This window comes from Pezoporus wallicus, unplaced genomic scaffold (genome assembly GCF_028554395.1).
Source record: "Pezoporus wallicus isolate ANWC-B61680 ecotype Strahan unplaced genomic scaffold, APGP_CSIRO_Pwel_v1 contig_10769, whole genome shotgun sequence".
NCBI lineage: Eukaryota > Metazoa > Chordata > Aves > Psittaciformes > Psittacidae > Pezoporus > Pezoporus wallicus.
Genome location: NW_026635715.1, coordinates 1,682,309 through 1,709,660, shown reverse-complemented (window position 1 = coordinate 1,709,660; position 27,352 = coordinate 1,682,309). Strand labels below are relative to the sequence as shown.

The 27,352-nt window shown below is 51.3% G+C and overlaps 2 protein-coding genes across 4 annotated transcripts; both read left to right on the top strand.

Annotated features, from left to right (window-relative positions):
* The first annotated feature begins 705 nt into the window (after window positions 1–705).
* On the top strand, window positions 706–5,622 carry DCDC2B (doublecortin domain containing 2B). Of its 2 annotated transcripts, XM_057397906.1 has the most exons (7): window positions 706–1,042; window positions 2,027–2,084; window positions 2,467–2,531; window positions 2,755–2,886; window positions 3,922–4,068; window positions 4,154–4,335; window positions 4,871–5,622. In XM_057397906.1, exons 1-6 carry the CDS (start codon window positions 765–767, stop codon window positions 4,173–4,175), a joined length of 702 nt encoding a protein of 233 aa, XP_057253889.1. In that variant the 5' UTR covers window positions 706–764; the 3' UTR covers window positions 4,176–4,335; window positions 4,871–5,622. The 2 variants fall into 2 exon arrangements, with proteins under 2 accessions (XP_057253889.1, XP_057253888.1); XM_057397905.1 differs by having other exon boundaries at window positions 3,922–4,335.
* A 2,279-nt stretch (window positions 5,623–7,901) lies between these two features.
* On the top strand, window positions 7,902–23,729 carry CTPS1 (CTP synthase 1). 2 transcript variants are annotated; one of them, XM_057397898.1, is made up of 18 exons: window positions 7,902–8,110; window positions 8,352–8,522; window positions 9,217–9,317; window positions 10,753–10,869; window positions 11,997–12,080; window positions 12,302–12,382; window positions 14,036–14,187; window positions 14,928–15,060; window positions 16,093–16,181; window positions 17,426–17,520; window positions 17,994–18,056; window positions 18,571–18,614; window positions 19,514–19,610; window positions 19,858–19,913; window positions 19,998–20,094; window positions 20,176–20,320; window positions 21,679–21,768; window positions 23,588–23,729. In XM_057397898.1, coding segments are annotated over exons 1-18 (1,782 nt in total). In that variant the 5' UTR covers window positions 7,902–7,944; the 3' UTR covers window positions 23,589–23,729. The 2 variants fall into 2 exon arrangements, with proteins under 2 accessions (XP_057253881.1, XP_057253880.1); XM_057397897.1 differs by lacking the exon at window positions 23,588–23,729 and having other exon boundaries at window positions 21,679–22,081.
* Window positions 23,730–27,352: the final 3,623 nt, after the last annotated feature.

Sequence of the window (27,352 nt, the reverse complement as noted above, 5' to 3'; positions counted from 1 at the left end):
TGTTTGTTTCTGTCGATTCCTGGCTGGCTCCTGCCTTCTAGGCAGAGCCAAGTGAGTCCATGGTCCATTTCAAGGCACAGCATCCTGTTCAGTGCAAAGGGTGGAGCATCCGCTGAGATGTGTATGTTTGATGCAGACAGCACAGAAACCCATCACACTTCTCATGCAGGTAGCAAGTGATGGCAAAGGGGTGACAGCATCTGGATAGTGCTGCTGTGGATGAGACGTGAGCTGCTGCCATCAAGATATTGGTGCTTACTGTGCCTCCGGGCTTGCTAATCATAGAATCACAGAGTGGTTTGGGTTGGAAGGGACCTTAAAGCTCATCCAGCTCCAAACCCTGCCACAGGCAAGGACACCTTCCACTGCAGCAGCTTGCTGCAAGCCCCTGTGTCCAACCTGGCCTTGAACATTGCCAGGGATGGGGCAGCCACAGCTTCTCTGTTCATCTGAGCCTGGTGGCCACAGTGCCTGGTGAGGGAGCTCGCAGTGTTGGGTGTCTGAGCGTTCAAGAGCCGTTTGGTTCCTGGTTTTCAAATCGAAAGCTGCTCTTCGGGTTGTTTGCTGTGGCCTCCAGGCGGCCCCACAACTTCCTCCAGCTGGGCCTGCATCCATGGAGACAGGCACTCACACCAGGCAGCGCTGGGAAGGGACAGTGGAGCCTGAGGGTGCCTGATCCGAGGGTCTGGGCTCAGTGGAGCTCTTCTCCACTCCCTACACTGCTCTGTGTGTGGGCAGCAGGGCTTCTGCTTGACCCCTGCGAGATGAGCTCCCGTGGCTTAGCCCTGGCACCTCCAGCCAAGAGCGTGCTTGTGTATCGCAACGGTGACCCCTTCTTCCCCGGGAGGAGGTTTGTGGTGAACCAGCGGCGGTTCCTGACCTTGGAAGCCTTCCTGAACGAGGTGACCAAGAGCATCGATGCACCCGTGGCCGTGAGGAACCTCTACACCCCCCGGCACGGCAGCTGCGTGGCGGGGCTGGGGGACCTGCAGGACGGGTGCCAGTACGTGGCTGCGGGCTTCGAGAGGTTCAAAAAGCTCAAGTGAGTGGAGGGGGTTTGGTGAGCAGCTTCCATGGCCTCGGTGGGGAGTGGATTTTGGGGTGAACAAAAAGCTGAGGGAAGAGGGGGACAAAGCAAATGAGAAGCAGAGACAGGTTAATGTCTGGAAACTATTAGACATAGAATCATGGAATCAAGCAGGTTGGAAAAGCCCTTTAAGCTCATCCAGTCCAACCGTTCCCAGCACTGCCAAGGCCACCACTACCCCATGGCACTGAGGCCTCGTCTCCACGCTGTGTGAACACTTGCAGGGACGGTGACTGCAGCCCTGCCCTGGGCAGCCTGTTCCGATGCCTGAGCACCCTCTGGGGAAGGAATTGTTCCTCAGCTCCATCCAAACCTCCCCTGGTGCAGCTCGAGGCCACATATTCCAGGTCAAAAGGAAAATGCAAATATTCCTGATAACATCATTTAGTTCTCAGGAAGAAAGGGACGCTTGTGTTCCCTGGCAGGATGTTGGGCTGGGTGCTGCTGAGCCTCCAGCACCCTGTGGTGTGTGGGAGGTTCTGCAGCCACCCTCTATCCATGAACAAATGCTTCTGCTTTGCTTTCATGGAAGTTTCTGTTTTCCAGTCCTGCGCAATGTGGAGCTGGTTTGGCTTCTCCTGAAATCGAGCGTTCAGGAGGTTTTGTGACATCCCCTGGGAGGATGTGTCTGTGTGTGAGGTGCATTTGACTCCCTGGTGTGTTTTGTTGGGGGGGTGCTCCAGTCTGCATCAGCACCAGGCAGCCCTTGGAGCCTTCATCCAGCACGAAGGAACAAAACCTCCTGGGTGCTGTATTTGGCTGGGAATTTCTTCAATGTAGAGGCCTTTAATTTAGGTGGAAGTTCTGGGACACCATGAGCTGAGGCACCTGGGGAATAGGGACAGAAGGGGCCCAAATAAGTGCCCGTGCACCAAGGCAGAGCAGTCGGGCGTTTCCTTGCTGTGTGTTGCAGCTGGTGGTGTTGTCTTCTTCTCACAGCTATTTAAATCATGGAAGGAAGGAGCTCCATGGAATGAAGCACAACAAGGGTCTGCAGGTGAGTCCCGGAGGTGATGGGTGTGGAGGAGCGGGGAGCTGTGAGCTGTGGGACATTGATGAAACTGAAGTTGAGGTTTAAGGCTGTGAGGTGCCCACTGAGATCAGGTGGAAGTGCCACAGGAATCAGCAGGATGTGTGAGACAGCACAGGGGCTGCTGCTGCATCCCTTCATCCCCCTTAGGGGAAGGATCCGTGCTCCTCACGCTCAGCTCTGTGCTGAGCCTCACCAGCCTTGCTGTTGCTGGCAACAGACTCCTCCTAGCAGCAGCAGGGCTGGAGATGTCCCAGGGCCAGCAGATCCTGATGGAGAAAAGGGAACAGCCCCGGGAGGCTCCGTGCCAGGACTGTGGCTGTTCTCGTGCACTGAACTCTCTCTCTAGTTCCACACTGCAGCTCCCTGGAAGTCTCGACGGCAGAAGGACACCCGCCCGCCCTGCACCATACAGTGAGTGCCTCAGGGTCTTCTCCTTGGAGGGTCTCTGGGAATGTTTTTGGAGGAGGGAATTGCTCTGTGAGATCCTGGGAATGCTGCCCCATAGGGACAATTCCCAGCTTCTACCAGAAGTAGTTGTTTACCCAGGCATCAGTGGCTGCCTTTCCCCTCTCCCCATCTTCCACAGCTGCGGGAATACCGGCTCATCGCCCGCTCGGGGTTGTTTCTTCCACAGTGTTTTCCGGAATGGGGATTTGCTGAGCCCTCCTTTCCCTCTGCCAGTCTCTAACAGCGCCCTGCTGCACTGGGATTCACTCTTGGCCACGGTGGCAGAGAAAGCCGCCCTGCACAGCGGAGCTGTCAGTAGGTTCGTGTCCGGATAAGGCTCTGCTGGCTCTTCTTTCCTTCCGTTCAGAACATAAGCAGCTCTGGTTCAGCAGGGGCTGGGAGCTCAGCCAGCCACTTCCAGTCTGCTTTTGCAAACTCCTTTGATTTTCATGTTTTCCCACCTTTACAGCAGAGATAACCCCAGTGCTTAGTGAGGAGGGCTGATGGTGCTGGTGGTCTGGTGAGAAAATAAGCAAACGGTAAAGCATGGGATAAAAAGGAGTTTATGTCTAGAGGGATGGGCTTTTATCCAACACACAGAGCCTACTGAGACAAGGAGGCACAGAAGTACAAAATGTAATAAGTTCTAAGTAATGTTAAGTTTGATGGCTTTGTAATGGAAAATAACTGCGGTGCTTGGAGGTAGTTGACATAGTTTCAGGCCCTCAGGACCTCAGTACAAAAGGTGTGAGAAAAGCAGAATAGAAGGACAGGACCTGGGATGGGGAGTATCTGGGACTAGCAGATGTCCAGGATGAGAGCAGTTAAACTAAGTGATAAGTAGAAGGGCAGGATGATTGCGATGTCTGTAATGTTAATTAAGCTTGTTGGGAAAAGTAAACGACCCTTAAAGACCACCACATTTTTGTATGCATGCCGGAAACCTTTTGGAAAATGATGTGATATGCTCGGTGACCATATAAGGATGACCTGTATAGCAATTCGGAGACACGTTAGGAGGAGCTATCCCCTTGTCTTCCGGCGCCGCAATAAAGAATACCTGCTTGTTAACTTGAAACTCTGCTGGCGAGTTTGTTCCTGGAGTTTCCTCCGAATCACTACCTTCCCCTCATACGTCTGTTTACTGACACCCAAAGGAAAAGCTGAGATCTCCTGCATCCCATTGGTCACTGGGTGTAGTATTTCTGCGTACTTCCTTGGAGTAATATGAACAATGATTGATCCTCTGCCTTGTCTCATCCCTGTTTACCACTTGGCACTTGTTTGCTTCCATGCTGAGGGGTTGCTCCGGGACTTGTCTCAGCTCTGAACCCTTTGGTGTCTCTTCCTTGAGGCTCTGCAGGCTGGATGGAACCTGGGTGTCTGGTGGAGAGGAGCTGGTGGATGGCGGATACTACGTGGCAGTGGGAAATGAGGAGTACCAGAAACTGCCTTACTTTGAGCTGCTGGTGCCCCAGGATCCTGCCAGGAGGACACTGTGGTACGTAGACTGCAGCCGAGTGGCTTAAAGAATCCTCTCTGTGGTCTTCAGCTAAGGCCATCCCTTTTGTGTCTCTTCTGTCCAGTGCTGTCTGCTGCAGGGCTTGAGTTTTGCTTCATGTGTTGGAAGTTTAGGAACAAATAATGTGTTTGTAAAGCTCTCAGTGTGGGGGCACTGAAAAGCATCAGCCCATGAGGCCAGGCACTGAATCTGCTGCTTTGTTACAGGAACCACCCAAATAACGGGCGCAAAAGGCACCACCGGAGGGTGAGTGGCTCAGCTGGCGTGGAACTGTGTGTGCTACCATCACTGTTGTTGCTGCACCATTCCTCCACAAGCAGTGGATGTGTTCAGTGATCTCCATTCCCAATTACCATGGCTACGGTACCCTTGCTTGCACCATGGGTCTAGAGACACATTATATTGGAGGTGATTCATGGTTCTGCCTAGGAAGGCTCTTTGGATGAATTAGAACTTCAAAGGAAAACGACTCCTTTGAACTTAAAGGAGAGAAAGCTCTGGTAAAGAATGAGCTGATGGTTCCTCGGGGGAGCCTGCTCTGCTGAGTTTGCTCTAGAGGCTGGGCAGCATTTCGCAGTGGTTGGGCACTGTCAGCCTTTCCCTCTGGATCACACTGCTGTTGATATTTGAGTGTCACAGCTCTCCTTTGCAGTGGGACAGAATCATTAGGGGTAGAGACCCAAGTTTACATACCAAAGCCATAAGACTGGAAAGGGAATCCCAGAATTTAATCCCAGGATCTTTCTGTAATAGTGAGGTGTGACATTAATTTCTTTCTCAGCACAAAAAGGCACAGGCTACAGGCACATCACAAGAGGCTGTGGCAAGGAAAAGGGATGCCAGTGACTCTGAGGATGACAAGCACCAAATGATGCTGCCCCTGGCAGGAAAGAGCTTGGAGGAGTTGGCAGAAGAAGCGTGATGGGAGAAGAGGTACATTCAGGTACACCTCTACCTGCACAGCTGCAGTAACAGGAGCATGTGAATCCCAGATTCCTGGAGTACCACGGCCTGGCCAGGCATTCTGATGGATTCACAAACTCTCCCAAAATCAAACATCCTCATCATCTGGGCTTGAGAAGCACAGTACCAGTGAGCAGCGCACCAGATGCACAATATTGTTAAATGATGAAGATCTTTCCCCTTTTCTGCTGCTTATCTGAACCCTAATTCAGCTGGTTTGGATCTGAACTTGGGAAGGAGGAATTACTAAATAGAATACAGGCCTTTTACACTTTTTCTCTGCCAGGAACTTTGTTCTGTGTCAGATACTTCTTATAATGAGATGTCATTGCATCACCATCCCTCTGCTTTGGAATGCTTGGATGGTGTTTGCAGCAATCAAACCCATTCCCCAAAACTGTATATATATTTCTGTGAACTTGTTTTGGGAGCAGCTGCCTGATTTCAGAGGAGTCATGGTAATAAAATGCTCTTGGCTTGACTCTCCTTGTGCAAAGGGTTCTGTATTTCCCTCCCTAGTGCTTTTGATTACAGAAGCCACTTTCACAAGCTTGGCCACAAAACCAGGGAGTTCTTAGATTCCTTCTATATACAATTCAATTGGTCCATGTTCAACAGTTTATTAGTCATTTATTACCCCTCTAGTGATGAACAAGACGATTCAATCCTCCTTGCCTTGAAACACCCCCAGGTAAGAAACTCCTTGACTCAAGATATTAACCAGGGTGTCCTTGCAACATGCCTGGTCCACCCCAGTTCTCAGGGAATACACTCTGTGCTTTGACAGTTTTTGACACCTGTGTATCAAAATAGAGCTTCCTGGGTCTGCTGCTGAGCCAGAAGCCCCCCTTCAGCCACCGGGTTGAACAGCTTCCTCTGCTTCTCACTGCAGCTTGCTCATGAACCAGCCGTGATTCCGAGGGGGGTGAGCAGCATTCCTCCTGCAGCCCCTGCGGAAACTTTGGCTGGAAGAATCCAAACCTACCAGGGAGGGTCACAATTCCTCAGTCCCAGGATAAGTGACAGCTTGTTTGGGGTGGTACCGTGGGGACTGACCCAGAAGACGCTGCCTATTACCTCCTGACCCACAGGGCACGTGTGATGCTCCGGTCGTGGTCCTCCTGATGGTCCCTACGCATGTCCCTGCTTTCTGTGTTACCGGAGAGGCTCCTGTTGTGCTGTTTAATTCCACCATCTACTGGTCGTTGCTGGGGATGACACCGAGCAGTCACTACCGGGCAAGGCCAGAGGCCAAGAGCCGCCGCAGGACCACACATCTTCCTAAACCCACCTCTTGCTCCTCCGTTGTGTGACATCCTCCGCAGGATCTGCCCAAAGCCCTTCGTGACCCGGGGTTACAGACGGGACCGCTTTGCACTTTGGTGGAAACCTGATCACTTTCTCAGCACAAGTGTGTTAATCCTGCCCAAGGAAACTGAAGGGGCTGTCCCCCAGACACGAGGGGAATGTGCTGCTGTGTGGAGGTGGGGACGGACCTCACTCGTGAAAAGAAATTTTCTGCCCCTGGTCCTATTGTTCCTCAATGCAGAGCTGCTCCAGCGTTTCCATGGCCTCCTCTGGCCTTGCTCCATGTCCCTCTTGCGCTGTTGTCCAGAGCTGGATCAGGACTGCAGGGGGGATGTCTCCCCATAGTGCAGCAGAGGGGCAGGATCCCCTTCCTGAGCTGCTGCTCATGCTATGGGGGTGCACCCAGCACACGGGGGGGGGGGGGCTCTGGGCTCAAGAGCCAGCTCATGGGGAGCTTCTCATTGACCAATACCCCAAGTCCTTCTCAGGCTGCTCTCACCGTGTTGATACTGGGGGTTACCCCCCCCCAGCTGCAGGACCATGCATTCCTTTCCAGTGCTGACTGGGCAGGAGGAGGCTTCTGGTGCATTCAGTTTCTTGGTTTGATTTTATTTCCAAATGATACAGTGTTCTGTATCAGGTCGTAGAACAGCACTGGAAAGGGCCTTAAAGCTCCTCCAGCTCCAACCCCTGCCACGGGCAGGGACACCTTCCACTAGAGCAGCTTGCTCCAAGCCCCTGTGTCCAACCTGGCCTTGAACACTGCCAGGGATGGGGCAGCCACTGCTTCTCTGGGCACCCTGTGCCAGCGCCTCAGCACCCTCACAGGGAAGAGCTTCTGCCTAAGAGCCCAGCTCAGTCTCCCCTCGGGCAGGTTAAAGTCATTCCCCTTGGCCTGTCCCTACAGGCCCTGGTCCAAAGCCCCTCTCCAGGTTTCCTGGAGCCCCTTTATGTTGTTGCCCCAGAGCTGGATCAGGGCTGCAGGGGGGGCTCTCCCCATAGCGCTGCAGAGGGGCAGGATCCCCTCCCTGAGCTGCTGCTCACGCTCTGGGGGTGCAGCCCAGCACACGGGGGGGTTCTGGGCTCAAGCGCTCACTGAAGCCGGGTCATGGGGAGCTTCTCATTGCCCAGCACCCCAAGTGCTCCTCCTCAGGCTGCTCTCACCGTGTTGATACCGGGAGTTACCCCCGCCGCCCCCCCCGTACCTCAGCACCGGAGCCCCCCTGAGGGGCGGGGCGATGGCGGCGCCGTTCCCGCCTCTCTCCAACTGCGCCTGCGCCCAGCCGCGACCTGAGCCGAGCCGCGACCTGCGCCTGCTCCGTGCTCCCCGCCGAGCCGGCCGGCACGAGTCCACCCCCCCCGCCAGCGCCTTGGTCTGGTCCGGTCCGGTCCGCCCGGCGCGGGCACAGGTGAGGGGCGGCACCATGTGGGGAGCGGAGCGGGGCGGGGGGGGGGGTTTGAACCAGCCCGGGGGCCGCTGAGGGAAAGGGCGGGAACCGGCCCTCAGTGACAGGCGCTGGGCGGGATGGCGGCGGGGGGGCAGAGCCGTCGCTGAGGCGCTGTGGGTGTCGGGCAGCGAGGCCGATGAAGTACATCCTGGTGACGGGCGGCGTGATCTCGGGCATCGGCAAGGGGATCATCGCCAGCAGCATCGGCACCATCCTCAAGTCCTGCGGGCTGCATGTCACCTCCATCAAGATCGACCCCTACATCAACATCGACGCGGGCACCTTCTCCCCCTATGAGCACGGTGGGTGCCGTGGGCGCCGGGGAGCGCGGGTGGGGGCCTGGCCTGGCCTGGCCTGGCCGGAGCCACCTCCGGTGTGTGGTGGAGGAGCCTGGCCCTGCAGGCCTCACTGGAGCGGTCCCCTTTGTTACAGCCGCTCCTCGGCTCGCTGTTATCAACCAAAGGAGGTGTTTTTCGTGCATTGAATTCTTCACGGGCAGGCCATTGACCGTTTCCCTCTGACACGCGTGCCTTTGTGCTGCAGGGGAGGTGTTTGTGCTGGATGATGGAGGGGAAGTGGACCTGGACCTGGGCAACTATGAGCGCTTCCTCGACATCCGACTCACCAAAGACAACAACCTGACCACTGGGAAGATCTACCAGTATGTCATCAACAAGGAGAGGAAGGGAGACTATCTTGGCAAAACTGTCCAAGGTGATGTGAAGCTTCATTTCCGAGGCTTAGGAATATATCCTGCGTTTCTATCCTGGTTTTGTGTTACATCTTGAGGTCTTTGGTGTGTCCTGGTGATGGTTTTGGGTTGCTTTTTAGAAGAGGCAGTAGTGCAGGTCTGCTAGTGTGTGCCATACTGAGCCAGGGCACCTGGGAGCCCCTCAGGACTTCCCAGTGCTCAGTAACATAATGCCTGTACACTGGCCTTGTAGCCAATGCTAAATGCGAACAGACTTCAGGCTGATACAGCTCTGCATTGTTTGGTTGCTGGTTAAAATGGTTATTGCTTTGGGTAACTATCATGGCCTTAGGAAACCCAGAGGATCTTGGTGGATCGCATCAGTCCCTTCCCTTTTTAAGCACCCTCCACAGCTGGTTTGGGTAAGGACAGTTTAAAACGCTCTGTTCAGAGCAAAGAACTGTTTGTACACAAATCTTCCATCTTACAGGAAATGTTTACGTGTGTTTAAACTGAGGCCGGGTTACATTGCCTGCCAAGGCACTGCTTGAACATCACAGCCAAGCAGCAGCACTGCAAAAATGCATCCTTCTTTAAAGAGACAAATCCCTGCTCGAGCCACATGGGAAGCACTGGCTAGTTACGTGCTCTTTAATGAGCTAGGGGGAGAAGTGCGTGTGGGTTGTGGCTTTAACCCTGCCTGGGTTTCTTTTCCAGTTGTTCCCCACATCACAGATGCAATACAAGAATGGGTAATGAGGCAGGCGCGGATTCCTGTGGATGAGGATGGCATTGAACCCCAAGTTTGTGTGATTGAGGTCTGTAGCTCTTAAAAAGTACTTTTAGCTTCTTGCATGGAGTAGACTGACCTGAATATTTCGCATAGTAATTTTTATTATTAACATTCAACTCTGCTTGTTGTTGAGTTGGTTAAAAATCATTCTTGTTACCTTCACTTATTCAGCTAATCTTTTGAGTGCTGTCTGCCTGAATCTGCGCACAGAAGGACTTAGGTCTTGGACAGTTATTAGATGCTTTGCTCTCTAGTGTAATGTGCATTAGTCTATAGGGTGAATAGCTCTTGTAACTTTGTACGCCAAAGTCTGAGTTGATCATGCTGTACTCTCTCCTTCCCTGGTGGTTTGAGGAGAGTGGGGGGAAGGTAAATCACCCCCAGGAAACAGTAAAGGGAGCCTTGGAGCCACTAGTGCAAGTATGGACCTAGAAAAGGGAAAGGCACAAGTTAGTGGTGACAAACCCCATGCAGTGTCCTGTGTGCTGTATGGGACATGCTGCTGCTGAAGGAGGCAGAGGAAGAGGGTGAAGGCTCTTGAGAATGCTGAGCTGGCTGGTGAGATGTTCTAATGCAGGAGAGAGGGAGCTTGTCAAGGTGCCCAGGTCGTGCTGACTTAGACTCCATGGAGCCTGAGTGCCAGTTTCTGTTCCAGAACTCACAAGCCTGCATCCTGGATTACCTTGGAAGCATGATCTGACAGCACAGAGGCTGTTCATGCTCCAGAGAATGCCTTGTCTCTCTTCCTGCATCTGTCCACAACTACCCTGGAGAGTCACTAAAACTTAACAGAAATTTTGCTTCTCAGTGCCACTTGATGTTCAGAAATGATAATTTTAACATTTCAATCTTCTCCCTGAATAGAGAATAGGGGTAAAGCCAATATCCCTGGAGAGGGCTGCCCAGGTGGGAAGTTGTGTTTCTTATAGCTTTCTGATTCTTTTTTTTTTGGGAAATCATGAAGGTAAAAGAATAGCTGGGGTAGATGGGAGGCTGTGGAAGCTGTACATAGAGCTGGCAACTCCTCATGCTTTTTGTAATGGTGTTGGTGCTTCTTGAGGGAATTGGAGGGAGGCGTTGGGGAGATGTTTTAGTGTCCTTTTATGTGTCATAGAATCATATATGAATCCTAGAAGGATTTGGGTTGAAGTGACCTTGAAGCTCATCCAGTTCCAACCCCTGCCACAGGCAGGGACCCTTTCCACTAGAGCAGCTTGCTCCAAGCCCCTGTGTCCAACCTGGCCTTGAACACTGCCAGGGATGGGGCAGCCACAGCTTCTCTGGGCACCCTGTGCCAGCGCCTCAGCACCCTCACAGGGAAGAGCTTCTGCCTAAGAGCTCATCTCAGTCTCCCCTCGGGCAGGTTAAAGCCCTTTGTCCTATTCTTACATGTATGTTGTAGTGTACAAATTCATTGGGGGTTGTTTTGGTACTAACTTGCAATGCTTTGTCTCTGTCAGCTTGGTGGGACGGTGGGTGATATTGAGAGCATGCCCTTCATTGAAGCTTTCCGCCAGTTCCAGTTCAAAGCCAAAAGAGAGAATTTCTGTAACATTCATGTCAGTCTGGTTCCCCAGGTAAGGACCTAAAAGATTTTGGTGCTCAGAGGCTTCCCCTGTCCAAAACTGGCTTCCTAAATATGTGTTTCTGAAATGCTGTATCTGTAGCACTGTCACATTTGTAGTTCTCTTCTGAAGTGAACAGAAACTTTTCAAAGTGTGTAATAAGTAGTTGGGAGTTGCAGCAAATGCAGTTTTGCATCTTTAACTACTGGGTTTTGCTTGCAATTGTCTCCTAGCTTGTGCAGGTAAACCTGCTTTCTGGAGCTGAAAACTTTCCCTTCATTTGTGTAGCCTTTCATTTCTGCACAGCTCATGGAAAGTTCAGGGATGCAGTCAGACTTAACAGTCATTTGGCCTTATTAACAAAAGCCCATGCCAAGCTCTTCCTGGAGTTCTTTCCTCTCTTGCTTTATGTTTCTCTCATCCCAAGATTTACATTAACTGTAGTTCATGAAATAGGTTGGGTTACTTTTCTAATTTCCAAACATAATACTGTGCTTTGAAACATAATCTGTTGTGTTTTTTTTCTTTTCCCTAGACAATGTTTTTCATGTGTGTTGTGAACTTTAATAGTCATTTCATAGACTCTCACATCTGACTGCTGTGTAAAGCCATTCCAGTCAGAGTGGATATTGCTTTTGGTTCAGAGATTCAGCTAAGAAGCAGTGCTGAAAAAAGCTCTTCCGTGGTTATGTGAAAGGTACGGGAGAGCACGTGTCTTCCTTGGCTGGAACTGCAGCTGATAGAGCAACTTGATGGTTACTAGAGTGCAGATCAGTCTCTGTTCTCTTCTCTCTCTCTCTTGTTTCCCTTTCTGTCCAGGCCAGGTGATATCTTGAGGGAAAAAAATAGAAATATAAAATATTAGGTATTTGGAGGGAGCAGTGGATAAAAACCTTCTCTGTTCTCTCTTTCCCTCACTGTAACGCATACCTGCTTACTGTCCAGACTTGAACCCTGGTCTCTGCTGGTTGCTTTCAGGCTTTGAAATGAAAATGATGGTGATTAAAGTTTATGTGAATTGTCTGAGAACAGGGTTAAAGCTTTTACAAAATGAATTGGGTGGAGAATCCTCATTCTGATGAATCACTGCTACATATCATCCTAATTTGACCTACCAACTTCTGCTCTTCTCTGACCAGCCAAGCTCTACAGGAGAGCAGAAGACTAAACCTACCCAAAACAGTGTTCGTGAACTCAGAGGTCTTGGTCTCTCACCAGATCTGGTAAGGTTTGCTGTATGGCTTTGGGTTTAAAACTGCAGTACTGGCATGTTGCAACAGCATCCTAGAGTAAATAATGCTGAGGTTGAGAGCTTCTTTATGTTGAGAATAAACAAGTAGAAGTAACTAAGTTGGTTTTTTTCCCCCAAAACAGCTGCTTTAGAGGTTTGTTCCAGGAATGTTTTGAGTTCTGCTTCACAACCTTGATGTTGCTGTTCTCTTAGATTGTTTGCAGGTGCTCCACTCCTTTGGATACCTCAGTAAAAGAAAAGATTTCCATGTTCTGTCATGTTGAACCAGAGCAGGTAAAGTTTGCTGTCTGCACTTCCTTGCAATAAATATTGTAGCTGTTTGTCAAATGCTGAGTGGAGTTGTATCTGAACTTGCGTTCTAGCTGTGTCTTTTGTTAGCTGCATAATTCATTTGCTGCTTTGTCTTGCCTACATTCCTTACGCATGGAACTGTTGCAAAAAGAGTCCTTTTTATGCCAGCACCCAGGTTTCCTTAGAAGGTAGTTAGCACAGATGTAGAGACCTCTCTGGAATCCGAAATATGTTCTGAATAGTTGTTTTTGACCTTAGTTATCCTTCCACATTCCTTCCGTGAATACAGAAGAATGAGATTTGTCAGGATTTAGAGGCCAAAGAGTAGTTGCTTAAAATGAGGCTTAAGGGACACATAAATGTATTTCATACATGGCTCTCTTCACGATACTATTTTTCTGCCCGTTTTCATGAGGAGAGGTTGCACAGAGCAGTTGAAGTGATGTTGGAGAGAAGCATTGCTTCACTTCAGTGTTGGGTGATAGGCAGTAAGTCCATGTTAGCATGAGTCTTTTTATATTGAGACCACTCTGCATAGCACAGTCTGAGGCAGACCTTGTAAAACAGTCTGGAGGATAAATACTGGCACTTTCCAGTGCAGCTGGAGCTTGAAAACATTGATGGGTTTGGGAAAGACTGAGCATCACAATTCCAGGCTCTGGCAAGTCGTAATTTCCTCTACCATGAGATCAAACTGAGTCTCTTGCAGTTTCGAGTGTTACACTCAGAATTACGTGGCAATAGCATTGCTGTGTCAGCAGTAGAACACCTGCCTCTTGCTGGCCAGGAACTGGAAGGAAGTTGGCTCTTTTGTCAGGCACTTTCCAGGAAGCTTGATGCAGTTTCATGTAGTTGTTTCTCTGCAGCTGCACTTGGATCGAGAAGTAAATGCTGTTGACTGTAAAAGAGGAAAACTTGCAGCCCTAAGGGTTTTACTGGTTGAACTCTGCTTTCATTTCAGTCAGGAGAAACAAGGGTTTAAAAATAGTTGTGCCAGTGTATTTTTGATCCTTAAAGTACAGTCTCATTCCTGATGGACAGGACACAGTTGTCCAGAGCTGTCTTTCCTTTTCTGAGAAAGCCTGTTTCAGTGAACTGGAACTGTTGGTGCAGATATTCCTCACTGGCCACAGAATTCTTAGTTGTTTAATCCTAAGTTTGATGAAGGATGCCCTGTAAAATTTATTGCTGTGGTAAGATCCCAGATTTTCCTGGGCTTTAATCAAACTGAGAGTCAACAGTGGTGGGAAGTGGGGAAACTGGGCTCATGGGCACTTTAACTGTAGTTGCAATTTGGATTACCAGGAAGGCTCTATCACAGCAGGAGGCTCTTTGAAGCATGCTTTGAACTTTGCTGTGTGCTTGCATAACATGCAGAGCAGCTGACTTTCTTACTGCTGGGTTATGTGTAAAAGCCCTTCCTAAGGAGCTGCAGTGAGCAGGAATACCTGGGAAGCGTTGAAGGATGGCCTTTCCAAGTATATGGAAACGAGCAATAAACGATTCATATGTTATTTCCTGGAAGTCTAGGTGATCAGATGGTTGTCTGCTCGAGACAAAAGGTCTCTGATACCTGTCTAAAAATAATTGCCCAGGCACTTAATTTGTTTTAATGACACTCCATTTTCTGAACAGGTCATCTGTGTTCATGATGTCTCTTCTATCTACCGAGTTCCTCTGTTGTTAGAGGAGCAGGGAGTCGTGGACTACTTCAGACACAGGCTTGACCTTCCCATTGAGAGGCAGCCCAGGAGGATGCTCATGAAGTGGAAGGAAATGGCTGACAGGTGAGCTGCAACTGGGCGTAGTGTGAGTTCAGACTCTGGATTAGGTTTCCTTCTTGGTTGTAGGTTATTAGGCATTGAGTGTTGCTTTGTATTCCTCATGTGTTCTTAGTGCTCAAATTTGTTTCTTTTTTTTTTCCACTGCAAAAAAGCATTTTTCTTCCTACACTTTAACTGGAAAAAAAAAACCCATCTTCAGTATGAGAATCATACAATCTCAGCCTGCTTTGGGTTGGAAGGGACCTTAAAGCTCATCCAGTTCCTACCCCCTGCCATGGGCAGGGACGCCTTCCACTAGAGCAGGTTGCTCCAAGCCCCATCCAACCTGGCCTTGAACACTGTGTAGGGAGGTGCTGTATGGTGTAACCATATGCAGAGGGGTGCTTTGATCCTAAGAGTTCACTGCAGACTTTCAATCTGATACGGCTTTCTGAAAACACAGTTTGGATCTACTCAGAATGGCTTTGCAGCACAAGAAGAGATGAGTTAATTTATACATGGCTTTCTGCAACGTATTTTTCTCTGTCAGTGTTGTTTTTTCCTTCATTTAATCTTGCTTTGATGTTTTTCAGTCATAATTCTTGTAAAAGGTCACCTCTTCCAAAGCCATCATCTCTCTGCTTGGCCAGACTTTCAAGAACCCAACTGTTTATGTTACTTGAAAAGCTTGACTAGAATGCAAGTGATTCTTGGCCCTGTTTCCTGTCGGTGATGAAATAACCCTGTGTTCTGGTTTTGTGTAGATATGACCGCCTCCTTGAGACGTGTTCCATTGCTCTTGTTGGCAAATACACCAAGTTTTCAGACTCCTATGCATCTGTCATTAAAGCACTGGAGCATTCTGCACTGGCCATCAACCACAAACTTGACATTAAGGTAAGGCTGGGGGGGTGTGTGTCTAACAAATCAGTCCCCTTCCTTCCACCCGCAGTGCTTTCCAGCTTAACTGAGCTCTTCACAAACCCACAGACAGAAAGGGAGAGTTGATTCAGGCAGTGAACTTTAAAATAGTCCGTGGATTACAGCATCAGACATCTATGGCCAGGCATAAACCAGCTTCAAAGCAAAGCATCCTGTGGGATAGAATAGGTGTTTGTGTTGACTGGGCTGCATGAAAAGGAGCATGAGCAGCAGCTTGAAGGAGGTGATCCTGCCTCTCTGCTCTGCTCTTGTGAGACCCCACTTGCAGCACTGTGTGCAGTTCTGGTGTCCCCAATATAAGAACTGTTGGAGCAAGTCCAAGGAGGACACGAGGATGAGCAGGGATTTGAGCACCTCCCCTATGAAGATGGGCTGAGAACACTGGGGCTGTTCAGCCTGGACAAGGGGTGAGGGTTTAAACTGAAACAGGGGAAGTTCAGGTTAGTTATAGGGCAGAAGCTCTTCCCTGTGAGGGTGCTGAGGCGCTGGCCCAGGGTGCCCAGAGAAGTGGTAAATCTTCCATCCCTGACAATGTACAGCTGTCTGGTGTTGCTTCCACCGTGGTGAGCACATGCTGCTTGCCTTGGCAGGTCGGTGGGAGTGTGATACAGGCAATCTGCCAGGCATCCCTATATTTGGACTTCAGTGGTCCCATCTCACTGTGCCCCATTAAGACTTCACATTTAGTGAGTCTGGGGCTCATGGACTTCATGTCAGAGCAGAGCTGCAGGGAGGGGAAGACAGAAACAGCTGCTGTTTGTGTACTGGGAGCAGGGTGGTGGGAGAGAGCAGGCAGGAAATCAGCCCAGGAAACAATAAGCAAGTATCCAGTAGGAAACAAATCCAGAGTTATGGTTGGACGTGATGATCTTAAAGGTCTTTCCCAACCTGATTGATTCCATGATTCTGTATCTTGAATGAGCATTAAGGAGACCCTCTGCACTCTTGTGGCAACAGCTCATCATCCTTTTTTGGATCTCTTTCTAGTACATTGACTCTGCTGACTTGGAGCCGGATACTCTGCGGGAGGAACCTGTCCGCTACCATGAAGCATGGCATAAGCTGTGCAGTGCTGAGTAAGACTCTTCAGCTCTGCCCATTTCTTTGGAGCATGTCTGGTAGACTTGCTGCTGTGGATAAGTGTTGGAATTACGAGGCTCACTGGATGCTGTTTTCCGTGTGTGTGTGTGTGTGTGAGCACGCTCTGACATTGCTTCACGTATCTCTCAATGATACAGGCTTAGATGTAAAATGGAGAGTTGTTGAGTAAGTGAGGGAGTTTGTGAAAGGCAGCAGTGGCCCTTCCAGTGCCTAAAGGGGCTGACAAGAAAGCTGGAGAGGGACTTTTTAAAGGAGCAAATGGTGATAGGATGAGGGGGAACGGCGTTAACCTGACAGAGGGCAGGTTTGGATTAGATCTTAGGAAGGAATGCTTCCCTGTGAGGGTGCTGAGGCGCTGGCACAGGGTGCCCAGAGAAGCTGTGGCTGCCCCATCCCTGGCAGTGTTCAAGGCCAGGTTGGACACAGGGGCTTGGAGCAAGCTGCTCTAGTGGGAGGTGTCCCTGCCCGTGGCAGGGGTTTGAGATGGATGAGCTTTAAGTTCCCTTCTAACAAAAACCAGTCTGGGATTCTGTGATCATGTAGGTGAGGATGTGCACAGGCTGGTGGGTAAACAGGTGAGAGCAAATAGGGGGAAAGGTAAGTACTGGTAAAGGCTATTAAAGCCAAAGAGAGAGGATGGAAGATGTAAATGGGGTATAAAGTTCTTTAGGAAAAAGGTGTGAGAAGGGAAAAGGTGTTGGGATCCAGAGCAGTGCCAGGAGTTAGCTCAGAAAATGAGAGCAAGTGGGGCATGTGAGCCCCTAGGGAAGCAGGTTTTGGGGATAGCAGGAGAATAAAGAACCATTTGCAGAGTGTAGGAGGTTCTCCTGCATTCTGTCTGCTCCTTGTGTCTACAGATAACCTGGCACTGCAGCCAGCAGCTTCCTCAGCAGGGGCCTGTCTGGCCCCTGTTTGCTGTAGAGTCATGTAATGTGACCCATTCTGGTGCTAAAACCTGCACTGGATTTGGGATTTCCTGGGCAGGTAAAAGTTGCATTTGTAAGATGTTTCCCTGAAAATTCTGTGGCAGTTTATGTGACAGCTCATGGGAAATCATAAGGAAACTGTGCTGCAAGCAGGCCTTGCCCTGGAGGTACTTGGAAGCTCTTTTCAGGAGTGAGGTCTTGCAAGTCCAGGATTTTATGGGAGAAAGGGAGTATGTGATGGGGAAACCAGGCTGCTGAGCCCCATTGACCAGAATCTTTTCATCCTCATGCAGTGGAGTTCTGGTTCCTGGAGGATTTGGTGTTCGAGGGACAGAAGGCAAAATTCAAGCTATTTCATGGGCAAGAAAACAGAAAAAACCCTTCTTAGGTGAGAAATGTGTTCCATGCATGAGAAGAAATAAAGGAAGAGGCCTTACTGGTCTGCAGCAAGAGCTTCACTTATCAGTGTCTGGAATGTGCAGTTTTGAAGAGGACCGGCTGAGTAAGGCTAAGCTTAACTGGATGACTGCAGTTAGCTCTGTTGGGGTCAGAGTTGGTTGGGATGACAAGGAATCTCTGTAATGAAGGGATTGGGATCTCACAGGAGGTTCCAGAGGAGGCTGCAGTGATCTTGGCATGAAGAAATATGTGACTGCATTTAAATGAAATGGATGTGGGGAGAGATGGGGGATGTTGTGTGAGCAGAGTGGTGTGGAATGAAACCTGTCTGAACCAGACTCCCACATCCAGGTCAAAGGTTTGTCTCAGCCAGGTTTTCCTCTGACCTGACTGTGTATGTGCTCAGTGATTTGGGCTCAGTGGCCCTTGGCCTGAGCTCTGTGTTCTCCATTCTTCCTGCAGGAGTCTGTTTGGGAATGCAGCTGGCAGTGGTGGAGTTTGCACGCAGTATTCTCGGGTGGCAAGGTAACTGCACAAAACCCTCCCTGGATTTGATCATTTCTTCGCTTGAGCAACACCTTGTCATTCATAAAACCTGCAATTCTTTATTTGTCATTGGTAGACAGATTTCATCTTTTTCTAGGCCTGTAAAATCCCCCATCTCCTTTGCTAATTCACAGGAAAAAGAATGATTTCCTTACCCTGTTCACATAAAAGTCAGTGAAGTAAGGCCTGCTTATAGTGCTGGAACATTGCTCTGAATGTGTGCTTTTCCTGAGTGACCCACACTTTCATCATTCGTGGCACTGGACTGGTTGCCCTACGATGGGGGGCCAGGCAGCCTCAGAAATTGCTGAGGTCCCTCCACTGCTCTCTGGGGCTCAGCTGGCAGCTCTGTGCAGGCGAGTGCTCAGCACCTACAGCTTTCTGTTTGCTCGGGTGCAGGCAGGAGATGCAGCTGTACCTGGGGCACGTCCTGTAAGTGCATTTCGTGGCCTGAGGGAGTTTGTGGTTCTGATTGATGAATGTTACTTTGCAGATGCTAACTCGACAGAATTTGACCCCAAAACTGCTCATCCAGTGGTGAGTTTCTGGCAGCTTGCTTGTAATACCCTTTCTGTGCTTGAGTTCTCTACAGATAAGAGCTTGGAGTATTCTGTCTTGTGGCTTGTGTCTTCCACCATTTACTAACCTGAAATGAAAATGTCTTTGCCCAGTTACCTGTATGGTAATCTTCAAAGAAGATTGTAATGCTTATTATAGGTGAAACACTAATCTTTTTAAGGTTTTTTATGTTTAATCACACATTTTTGTAAACCAAAGAGGGAAAACATTCTTCAAGGGCAGTTTGAAAGCTGATTTCACAGAGTAAATGCTAAAGATTTGGTGGTATCTGGATTCCAGGGCATAACTGTTTCAATTATGAGCTCAGAAATCAGCAGAGACACACATGAAGTCCTTGGAACATCTGTGGATGCATTTCTGACCTTGCATTTCTCAGGCTGCAGGCCCTCTGTGCCTGTTGCAGACCCCAGCATAATGCCTGGTTCTTTTATAGTGTAAAAAGCTACTCAGAAGGAAAGAGTTCTCAGAAAGCAGCTTATGAAGTTCTTTATCTGACTCTTGAGTGATTCTGATGTGGGGGTTTTGTCTCTGTAAATCTGCTTGGTTTTGTTTAACATGTAGTTCAGTAAGTGGCACAGGATTAGTGTGGGACCTGTGTAGGCTTTGACTGACACCATTTCCTCTGCTAAAGCTTCCTGAACACCCACAAACCTTCCTGATCTGCACAGCCTTAACTAGAATAGCTCAGCTGACTAATCCAGTCCTATTGGTCTGCCTGGAGGGACAGTGTCCCTTAGGGTGGGTTGCCTGTTTTCTGGATGGATGTTGTTCTGTTTTCCCCCTTTAATATCCCAGAGACTGCCTGGGACTGTCATTCCTTCCTCATTCTCACTTCCCTCTTGGAATGCCTTTTGCAGGTCATAGACATGCCAGAACATAATCCTGGGCAAATGGGTGGGACCATGAGGCTTGGCAAGAGAAGGACACTCTTCCATACCAAGAATTCAATCATGAGTAAGGCATTTCTTACCTCTTTTGGAAGTGTTTCCTGGGAATGGCATGTATGTAGGGTGGGTTTGGGAAGTGAGACCTGGGAATGTTAAAGCATCTGTGAGTGGGGGGTTGTTCTGGTGGTGAAATGGAGATCAGTGAATTTGGTCCCTCCGGAAGTGGCAGATCCTGGTGGATGCTGTTCATATGAACTTGGCATCGTGCAAACTGTTTGGCATCTGCTCTAAGAAATGCCTTCCTTTTGGTGTAGGGAAGCTGTACGGAGATCACGACTTCCTGGAGGAGAGACACAGACACAGGTTTGAGGTAAAAATGCTCCTGGAGATACTGAGCTTTTCTGTGTAATCCAGACAAGAGAGATCATGGGGTTTCTTCCTTCTGGTCTTCTAGGTCAACCCAGAACTGAAGAAGTGTTTTGAAGAGCAAGGTTTGAAGTTTGTAGGCCAGGATGAGGAGGGAGAGCGAATGGAAGTGATTGAGCTGGAAGGTGAGCACTTAAACAACTCGTTTGGGTGCAGGTCACAGGCTTGAAAGCCTTGACAAGAAGGTTTTCTCTTTCTTTCTCTAGAGCATCCTTTCTTCGTTGGTGTTCAGTATCACCCTGAATTCCTCTCCAGACCCATTAAGCCATCTCCTCCCTACTTCGGCCTCCTCTTGGCCTCTGCAGGAAGGCTCACACATTACCTACAGAAGGGCTGCAGGCTCTCACCCAGGTAGGTTGAAGGAAGACGCCAGTCAGCCCTTTTAGAAGGCAGTGCTGCTTCCTACAGGATAAACTGGAGAATCCTCTTGGCACTGAGCTACTGTGGGGTATAGAGGGGTATTTGCAGCACCTCTTCTTTCCATTCCTTCTTGGAAAGCTCTTGTCTTGCATTGTAAGATTGACTGTAGGGCCATAGAGCTGTCTGACAGCGAGGTCCCATCTTTAGGGAGATGGGACTCCGTGGTCTTGTGTGGTCAGTTGGATGTGTCTGGGGAAACTGGAGCTGGGTCTGCTCTTGTGGTGACTGGAAGGGTTTTCCCCACGTTCCTTGTACGAGTCCTAGGGACAGGTTGATCGTTGAAACTTGTTCCTCTTGCTGGTTTAAAGAATGGGCCCTGGTGGAGCAGCTTCTGTTTTCCTGCTTGACTTAAGCTTTCTTCTGTCTCAGTGTGCAGAGCAGCTGATGTTTTGGGTAGACTTAATGGTGCATTTACTTCCTTCTGCTGCTCCCTGCTACCCTCCAGTTCTGCTCAGCAGTTGTGGCAAGATGCAGCAAGTATCACTTGGTAGTGAGCCATTTTCCTCCTCACGGAGGAGGATTTGCTTGTGTAGCTGGAGCACTGGCATGCTCTAACCCCCAAACCCCAAACTAAATGCAGAAGAGAAGTAGCACTGAATATATTAAACTAAAGCAACACAAACAGGACAGTATTGGCCTGTCTGGGTTGAGCTGCTCTGCAGCTGCACCACAGGAATTCCAGTGTCCATGTCTGGAGTTGTGCTCTGATCTGCTTTGAAGAGAGTTTCTGTGGGAGGATGCCTTCCAAGGCTCGAGGGGTATTTTCATTTCCTGCTTTTGGGTTTGAAATGGCTCCGCAGAGCAGAGGAGCTGAAGTTTGCTCTGTACTGCAGCATCCTAAGTTAGTTCAGTCTGCTCCTGGACTCTTCTGACATTAGTGTATAATCTAAAACCACTGGTGGGGGTTATAGCCCAGCATATACCCCCCTTCTTCCTGTACCCCACCTCCTCCTGTGCCCTTGGAACTCTGATCATGTTCTGAGGTGCCTCACTGTTGTACTCTAACGTGGTTTGTGTGTGACACCAAACCAGGGGCACAGGCTGTGTACCTGGGGATGGGAGCTGGGCCCACAGGAACCTGGTGAGGGTTCATGGGGACAAGTGCAGAGTCCTGCGTCTCAGAGCTCCCTGCAGTGACACAGGCTGGGGCCTGAGCAGCTTTGGGGCCTCTCTGCTGACAAGGTGTTGGGGAACAGCAGAAGGAACAAGAACCAGCAGCTTGTGCTGGCAACAGATGCAGCAAACAGCATCCTGTGCTCCCTAAACCAGCATCTTTCTGATCTCTGCAGGGACACCTACAGTGACAGAAGTGGCAGCAGCTCACCTGACCTGGAGATAACAGAGCTGAAGTTCCCATCAGTAAATCATGATGATTCCTGGTAACTTTGAATGAGCTCAACCTCTTCTTATGGAAACCATTTCCTTGCCCAGCTGCCTCCTGGCAGCTGAAGGTTTCACATCAGGTGGTAGAGAACTGGCACCCCATGAGAGGTGCTGATGCTCACACACGTATTCCAGCTGTGCTGCGGGATGTGTGTCTGGGTGGCAGATGTGTGTGGGGGGTGTTTCCTTAGCAAGCTGACACATAATAAAGTGTAAAAATACATGTGGGAGATAGAGATGAAACTCAGATCCGTTAAAAAGCACAAATAGAGCACACGTGCCTGAAAGTGGGGGCAAAGCTGAGCAAGCTTTGGATGTAGAAAGTTCAGTTTTGGGAGCAATCTCTCATCTCTGCCAAGGAATGTTTTTGAATTGCCCGTTCTCCCCATCTCCTGAGACAGCGAGCTCCTCTGCTGAGCCAGTGGGCTTGAGCTCTGCATGGTGGTAGCTGCTGCAGATGTGGATGTGGAAGCTGGATGTGTGTGACGCAGTGGCAGAGGGAGGCACTAAAACCTGGCCCTCTGGCTCACCAGGAAAGGCAGACTTGATTCTTCCATGAGTTCTCCCTTAGTGCAGTAGGAGATCGTGGCCTTTTCCCCACTGATATAGAGGGAGAGCAGGGCTTTGTTGCCCAGTGCCACCAAGGATGTCCAACTGGTATCAGAGTGGCTGTCCCCAGTGTAGGGAAGGTGACACTGGCTTATGTGGCACATGGTCCAGCTCAGCTCTCCTAATAGCTGCATCGTAAGGAAGATTCTCTGGTAGCAGCCCTGGGCAGGGTGTGAAGTCAGGTCTCAGCTGCACAGTGCTCTATTGGTTCATTTATGTTTTATTCCAAAAGTGATTTCTTAAAGGAGCTTTCTCCCTCAGGGTCTTAATGTTGCCACAGTGCCCCTGTGCAACTGACAGGCACCTTTATCCTGGGGAGGGGAGTGTTGTCAGGTCCCATGTGTTACATTTCTCTGGCGTGCTGCATGTGAGACATGGGCTTCAGTGCGCTGCTGTGTTAAAGAACGTACAGATGTGGCAGAAAATACCCTCCCTGTGTTGCAGCCAGTCCTCAGGGGTCACAAGGGCTGATAGGGAAAGCTCTATAGAAAACTGACCCAATTGGTAATTCACGGAATCCCAGCCTGGTTTGGGTTGGAAGGGACCTTAAAGCTCCTCCAGCTCCAACCCCTGCCACGGGCAGGGACCCCTTCCACTGGAGCAGCTTGCTCCAAGCCCCTGTGTCCAACCTGGCCTTGAACACTGCCAGGGATGGGGCAGCCACAGCTTCTCTGGGCACCCTGTGCCAGCGCCTCAGCACCCTCACAGGGAAGAGCTTCTGCCTAAGAGCTCATCTCATCTCCCCTCGGGCAGGGGGCACCACTCGTCACTGGTCTCCAGCTAATTCCTTATCCACTGAGGGATCAATCTGTCACATCCATGTCTCCAGGTTAGACAGGGATGCTGTGCAGGACAGGGTCTCACACCTTGCACAAGTCCAGGCAGACAAGGTCAGTTGCTCTTCCCTTACCCCTCACCAGTGCTGTGGTCCATCACAGAAGGCCACCAACTTGGTCCCCTTTCTCACTTTGGTGTATTTTGGTGTGTGAATGGGTCTTGGTCAGGCCAAGCATCTGTGGGCCTTGACTCAAGGGCAGAACAGGACCCCGACATGTTAGCATCTGGCTCCATCACCCTTAGCAGGGTTGTGCAGCTCCCCTCACCAGAGCTCCCAAGGCCTCAGGCCTCGTGCCCTCAGCTGTGTGTGCAGCTCCAGCCCCTTGCTCTTCCCTCTCAGTAACTCCTGCTCCTTTTCTCTCTCCCCAGATGTGTCTGTGCTGAAGAGAAGAGTCTGCACTTGATTTCCCAGGCGTTCTTACAGCAATAGCTTGAGCACTCTCAGCTTTGGGCTTCCTTAACTTATGGGTTTATAAGTTTCCTTAGGAAATCCTGACCCTTTATTTCCCCAGTCTTCTGCCCTTTATTTTCTATGTAGATTCTGTTTGCTCCTGGAGGAGAGCCCATCGCAGCACACGCACCGCTTGGCTTCCTGCTCTCCCACCAGCCTGGAGATACAAAGCCAAGTGGGGTACAGGGCTGGGTGTGTTTGGGGGGGGACAACACACAGTTGGATGCTCCTTCCCAGCGCATGGTGACAGTGGCAGTGCTTTGGGGCTCAGGTGCTGGCACGTTTGTTGCTTTCTGCTCCCTCAGCACCTTTATAGCACTGGTGGAATCATTGGGATGACACCGGATTTTGGGGGCTCTGTTCTGCAGCTGTGCTGTGCTGCAGGGGATGGGGCTGCTCAGCTTTCTGCAGGCTTTCTCTTTTCTTTGGGGGGGATGTTTTGTTCTTTTTTTGGTTGTTTTTGTCTTCTCAGTAGCATTTCAAACCATTTGGCACTGGTGGTCTGGGTGCATTCATTACCAGTAGTGAATTTTTAACCAGGAAAAGCGTCCTGGAACACCTGGATCAGCTCTAACTGTGATGTGTCCCTGCAGGGATGCACCCGACCTGCATCATGTGGGGTGGGGTGGGGTGGGGGAATAAAAAGCAAAAGCAATGTCAGGAAAGCCTGAGCCTGGCGTTGCCGTTGGCCCTGCAGTGCCAGCGCCGCTGGCGCTGCCTCTGGGCCGGGACGCTTGAACTCCTTGCATCAAGGGGGAGGTACAGAAACAAGTGAACTGCTTTCAGATGCTGCCTTTAACAGCTCCCGTTTGCCTCGGACTGAGCCATTCATGGTGCTTTTTGTTTCAGTTTTTGGAAGTGGAGCCTTCCTTCCGTTGCCTTCTTTGCCCCGGCGCAGCCGCTGCTCCCTATGGAATGCCCGAGGGAGCGCGTTGCGGTGTGCAGTGCTGGGGTCACTGTCGTGGGGGGGGTCAGCTCTGCACGTCTGGCTGGGGAATGCACTCTGGATCCCCCCTGCCTCTTGCTGCAGTGTAAGCAGCACGTTTGGGTCCTTGGTAGCTCGGCTGTCTCAAGTGCTGTACGTTCTCAACTGTTGTCTGATGCCAACCCCTGCCCTGTCTCACTCCAGCGAGCTCTTCCACAGCCTCCCTGTGCTTTAGTCCTCGCTTTCAGCACACACTCAAGCTGCTTTTGGCCTGGGACCCTCTGAGCGTTCTTGGTGCGTGACAGTTCCACAGGAGCCAAGGGGGGATGCTCTCTGTGCATCCTTCCTGCTCCCCACTGACACTTGGGTGTTTTCTCTTCCTGAAATGTCCTTGTTTTGGCCAAAACTGTACAACCCCCTCAGTCCTTCCGTGCTTGTTTGTAATAAAATGAATAACCAGCCAGGAGCTCCCGGTGGTGCACGGGGGGAGGAAAGGGACTGAAGTGTGCCAGTGTTGCAGTGGAGTATAACGCTGTTATACTGGAGCGTAACAATGGCTCCAGTGCCAGGTGTTTCTGCAGTGAGGGTCAGGCATTCATGAATTTATGGGGCTTCCCCTCTGCTTCCCCCTAGCAGTGGGGGGAGCTGGGGAGCCAGGACTGAACCCACAGCTCCTGCAGGGACAGTTTGGAACTGAATTGAGCTGCTGGGTGGTTTCATAGAACAGAATCCCAGCCTGGTTTGGGTTGGAAGGGAGCTTAAAGCTCCTCCAGCTCCAACCCCTGCCACGGGCAGGGACCCCTTCCACTGGAGCAGCTTGCTCCAAGGGTCTGTGGTGTGTGTGCACCAGTTAAGAGGCTGCTCCCCTGCAAGCTCCAACAGCAGCAAAGACTTTGTGAAAGCCTCTGCCCACACCCCTGCTCCTACACTGGGGACTGGCGATGCCAAAAGACTCCATGGGGCAACGGGAAGGTGCCTGTGCTCATGTAGCACTGGAGCCCCTCCATGGGTGCACTGCAGACACCCACAGTGCTGCCCATGGGGATGCTCAACCATCCTCGAGTCCAGAGCATTGGCTTGGGATGGGACCAGGCAGCAGGCAGTGCTTTGGAGAGGCAGCAGGAGCCTGAGGGGTGCCCAAGGGCTGGCTCGGAAGCTGGCGATGCACTTTGCTGTCCTCACTAAGGAGCCCCTGGTGGTGGTCACCACATCACTTGTCTCAGCCGGGTCTGTCCCAGCAGTCCCACAGGCAGCAGGAGCAGGGCCAGAGCCCCGTGGAGGACGGGAGGGGTGTGTGTCCCGATGTGCCCCCATGGCGGGGCCCACCGGAGCGCTCCCAGCAGCGCACGCACAGCCAGCGGGAGCAGCTCTCGGTTATCCCTTTATTTATAAACAAGGTAAAAGAAGTGCAGAGGAAAGCACTGGCTGAGCCGCGGGCGAGCCCGAGGGCCCCCGCAGCAGCAGGAGCCGCAGCGCAGCCCTCACCGCGCACCACAAAAGCTGTTTTAGAGCTTTGAGGGGGGTGTGTGGGGGGGGTGTGTGTGTTTTGTTGTTTGATTTCTTCTTTTCTTCTTTGCAGCTTTTTCCCCTTAGGGGTAAACCTGCCCCAGGGCAGGGCTCTGGAGCGGGGGAACAGTGCGAGGCGCTGCTCTGGATGGGGGAGCTGGAGCCTGGAGCACAGGGAAGTGCTTGTGGGAAGCCCTTTGGTCACTGCAGAAGGAAGCGTGCGTGTGCTGCGCGTGTGGGCACCCCTCCCACCCCAGGGCCCAGCTCCACCCTGGCTGGGCCATGGGTGCTCCGATGCCCCTCTGCAGGCGCAGGGACACGTGTGGGGCAGCGCCACTGCTCAAGTGCCACGGGAATAAATAACACGGGGCTGCCAGGAGCAACCTGCAAAGCCCTCGCGGGAAGAGCAGCGCAAGGACAGGGAGCCCCGGGGGGCCTCTGACCTGCCAGGTCCAACAGCCTCTTGCATTGCGCCGAGCTGGGACGGAGCTGACACCATTGGAGCGGGAGAGCCCCTGGGAAGACGAACGTGGAAAAACCACCAGGAGCTGCGAGTTCAGCTCCGGGTACAAAAATCACCTCAGCTCTGGGGACAGAGAGCTCCTGACTTGAAAACAAGAGGAAAGGAGGAGGAGGAGGAGGAGGCGAGTGCCGCAGCATCGCACCGGCTGCCCCAGCCCCGTCCCTGCCGCGGGGCACCAGGCCCAGCCTTGCTCCTCAGCTCACCCGGTGCCCCCAGTGCTGCTGCGTGGCCGCCCCAGTCACAAATAAATACGAAGGTCTCGACCCTTGCCCGGTGCTTCCGGCGGGAGGAAGGATGGAGCCGAGGGAAGCGAGAGGCTCCTGGATGTAGAAGACGGGGCTGGAGGTGGTCGCTGCTCTGAGCTTGCCGTGGTGCCACAGGGGCAAGGTTGGGTGGCACAAGGAGTCCAGTGCCCCAGCGCTGCTCCGAGGGGTGGGAGCCAACAGCCCTGTTCCCATGGGCTCTGCCCAGCGCCGCGGCTCCATCCCAGGGAAGCAGGACTGGACCCTCCGCTTCCAACGGGATGCCCATGCCTCGAGTCCGGTGCGAAGCCCTGGGGCCAGCTGTGCTCCAGCCTCCTCCCGCTGGCACAGGGCGGGCTGGAGCCTGCGGCGGGGCCGGGCTGTCAGCGAGGTGTCCGTCGGCGCTGATGGGTGTGAGTGCATGCGGTACCCGTGGGCAGGCGAGCGCGGGTGCGGGTGGCCAGGAGCGGAGCTTCCAGGGTCCGTC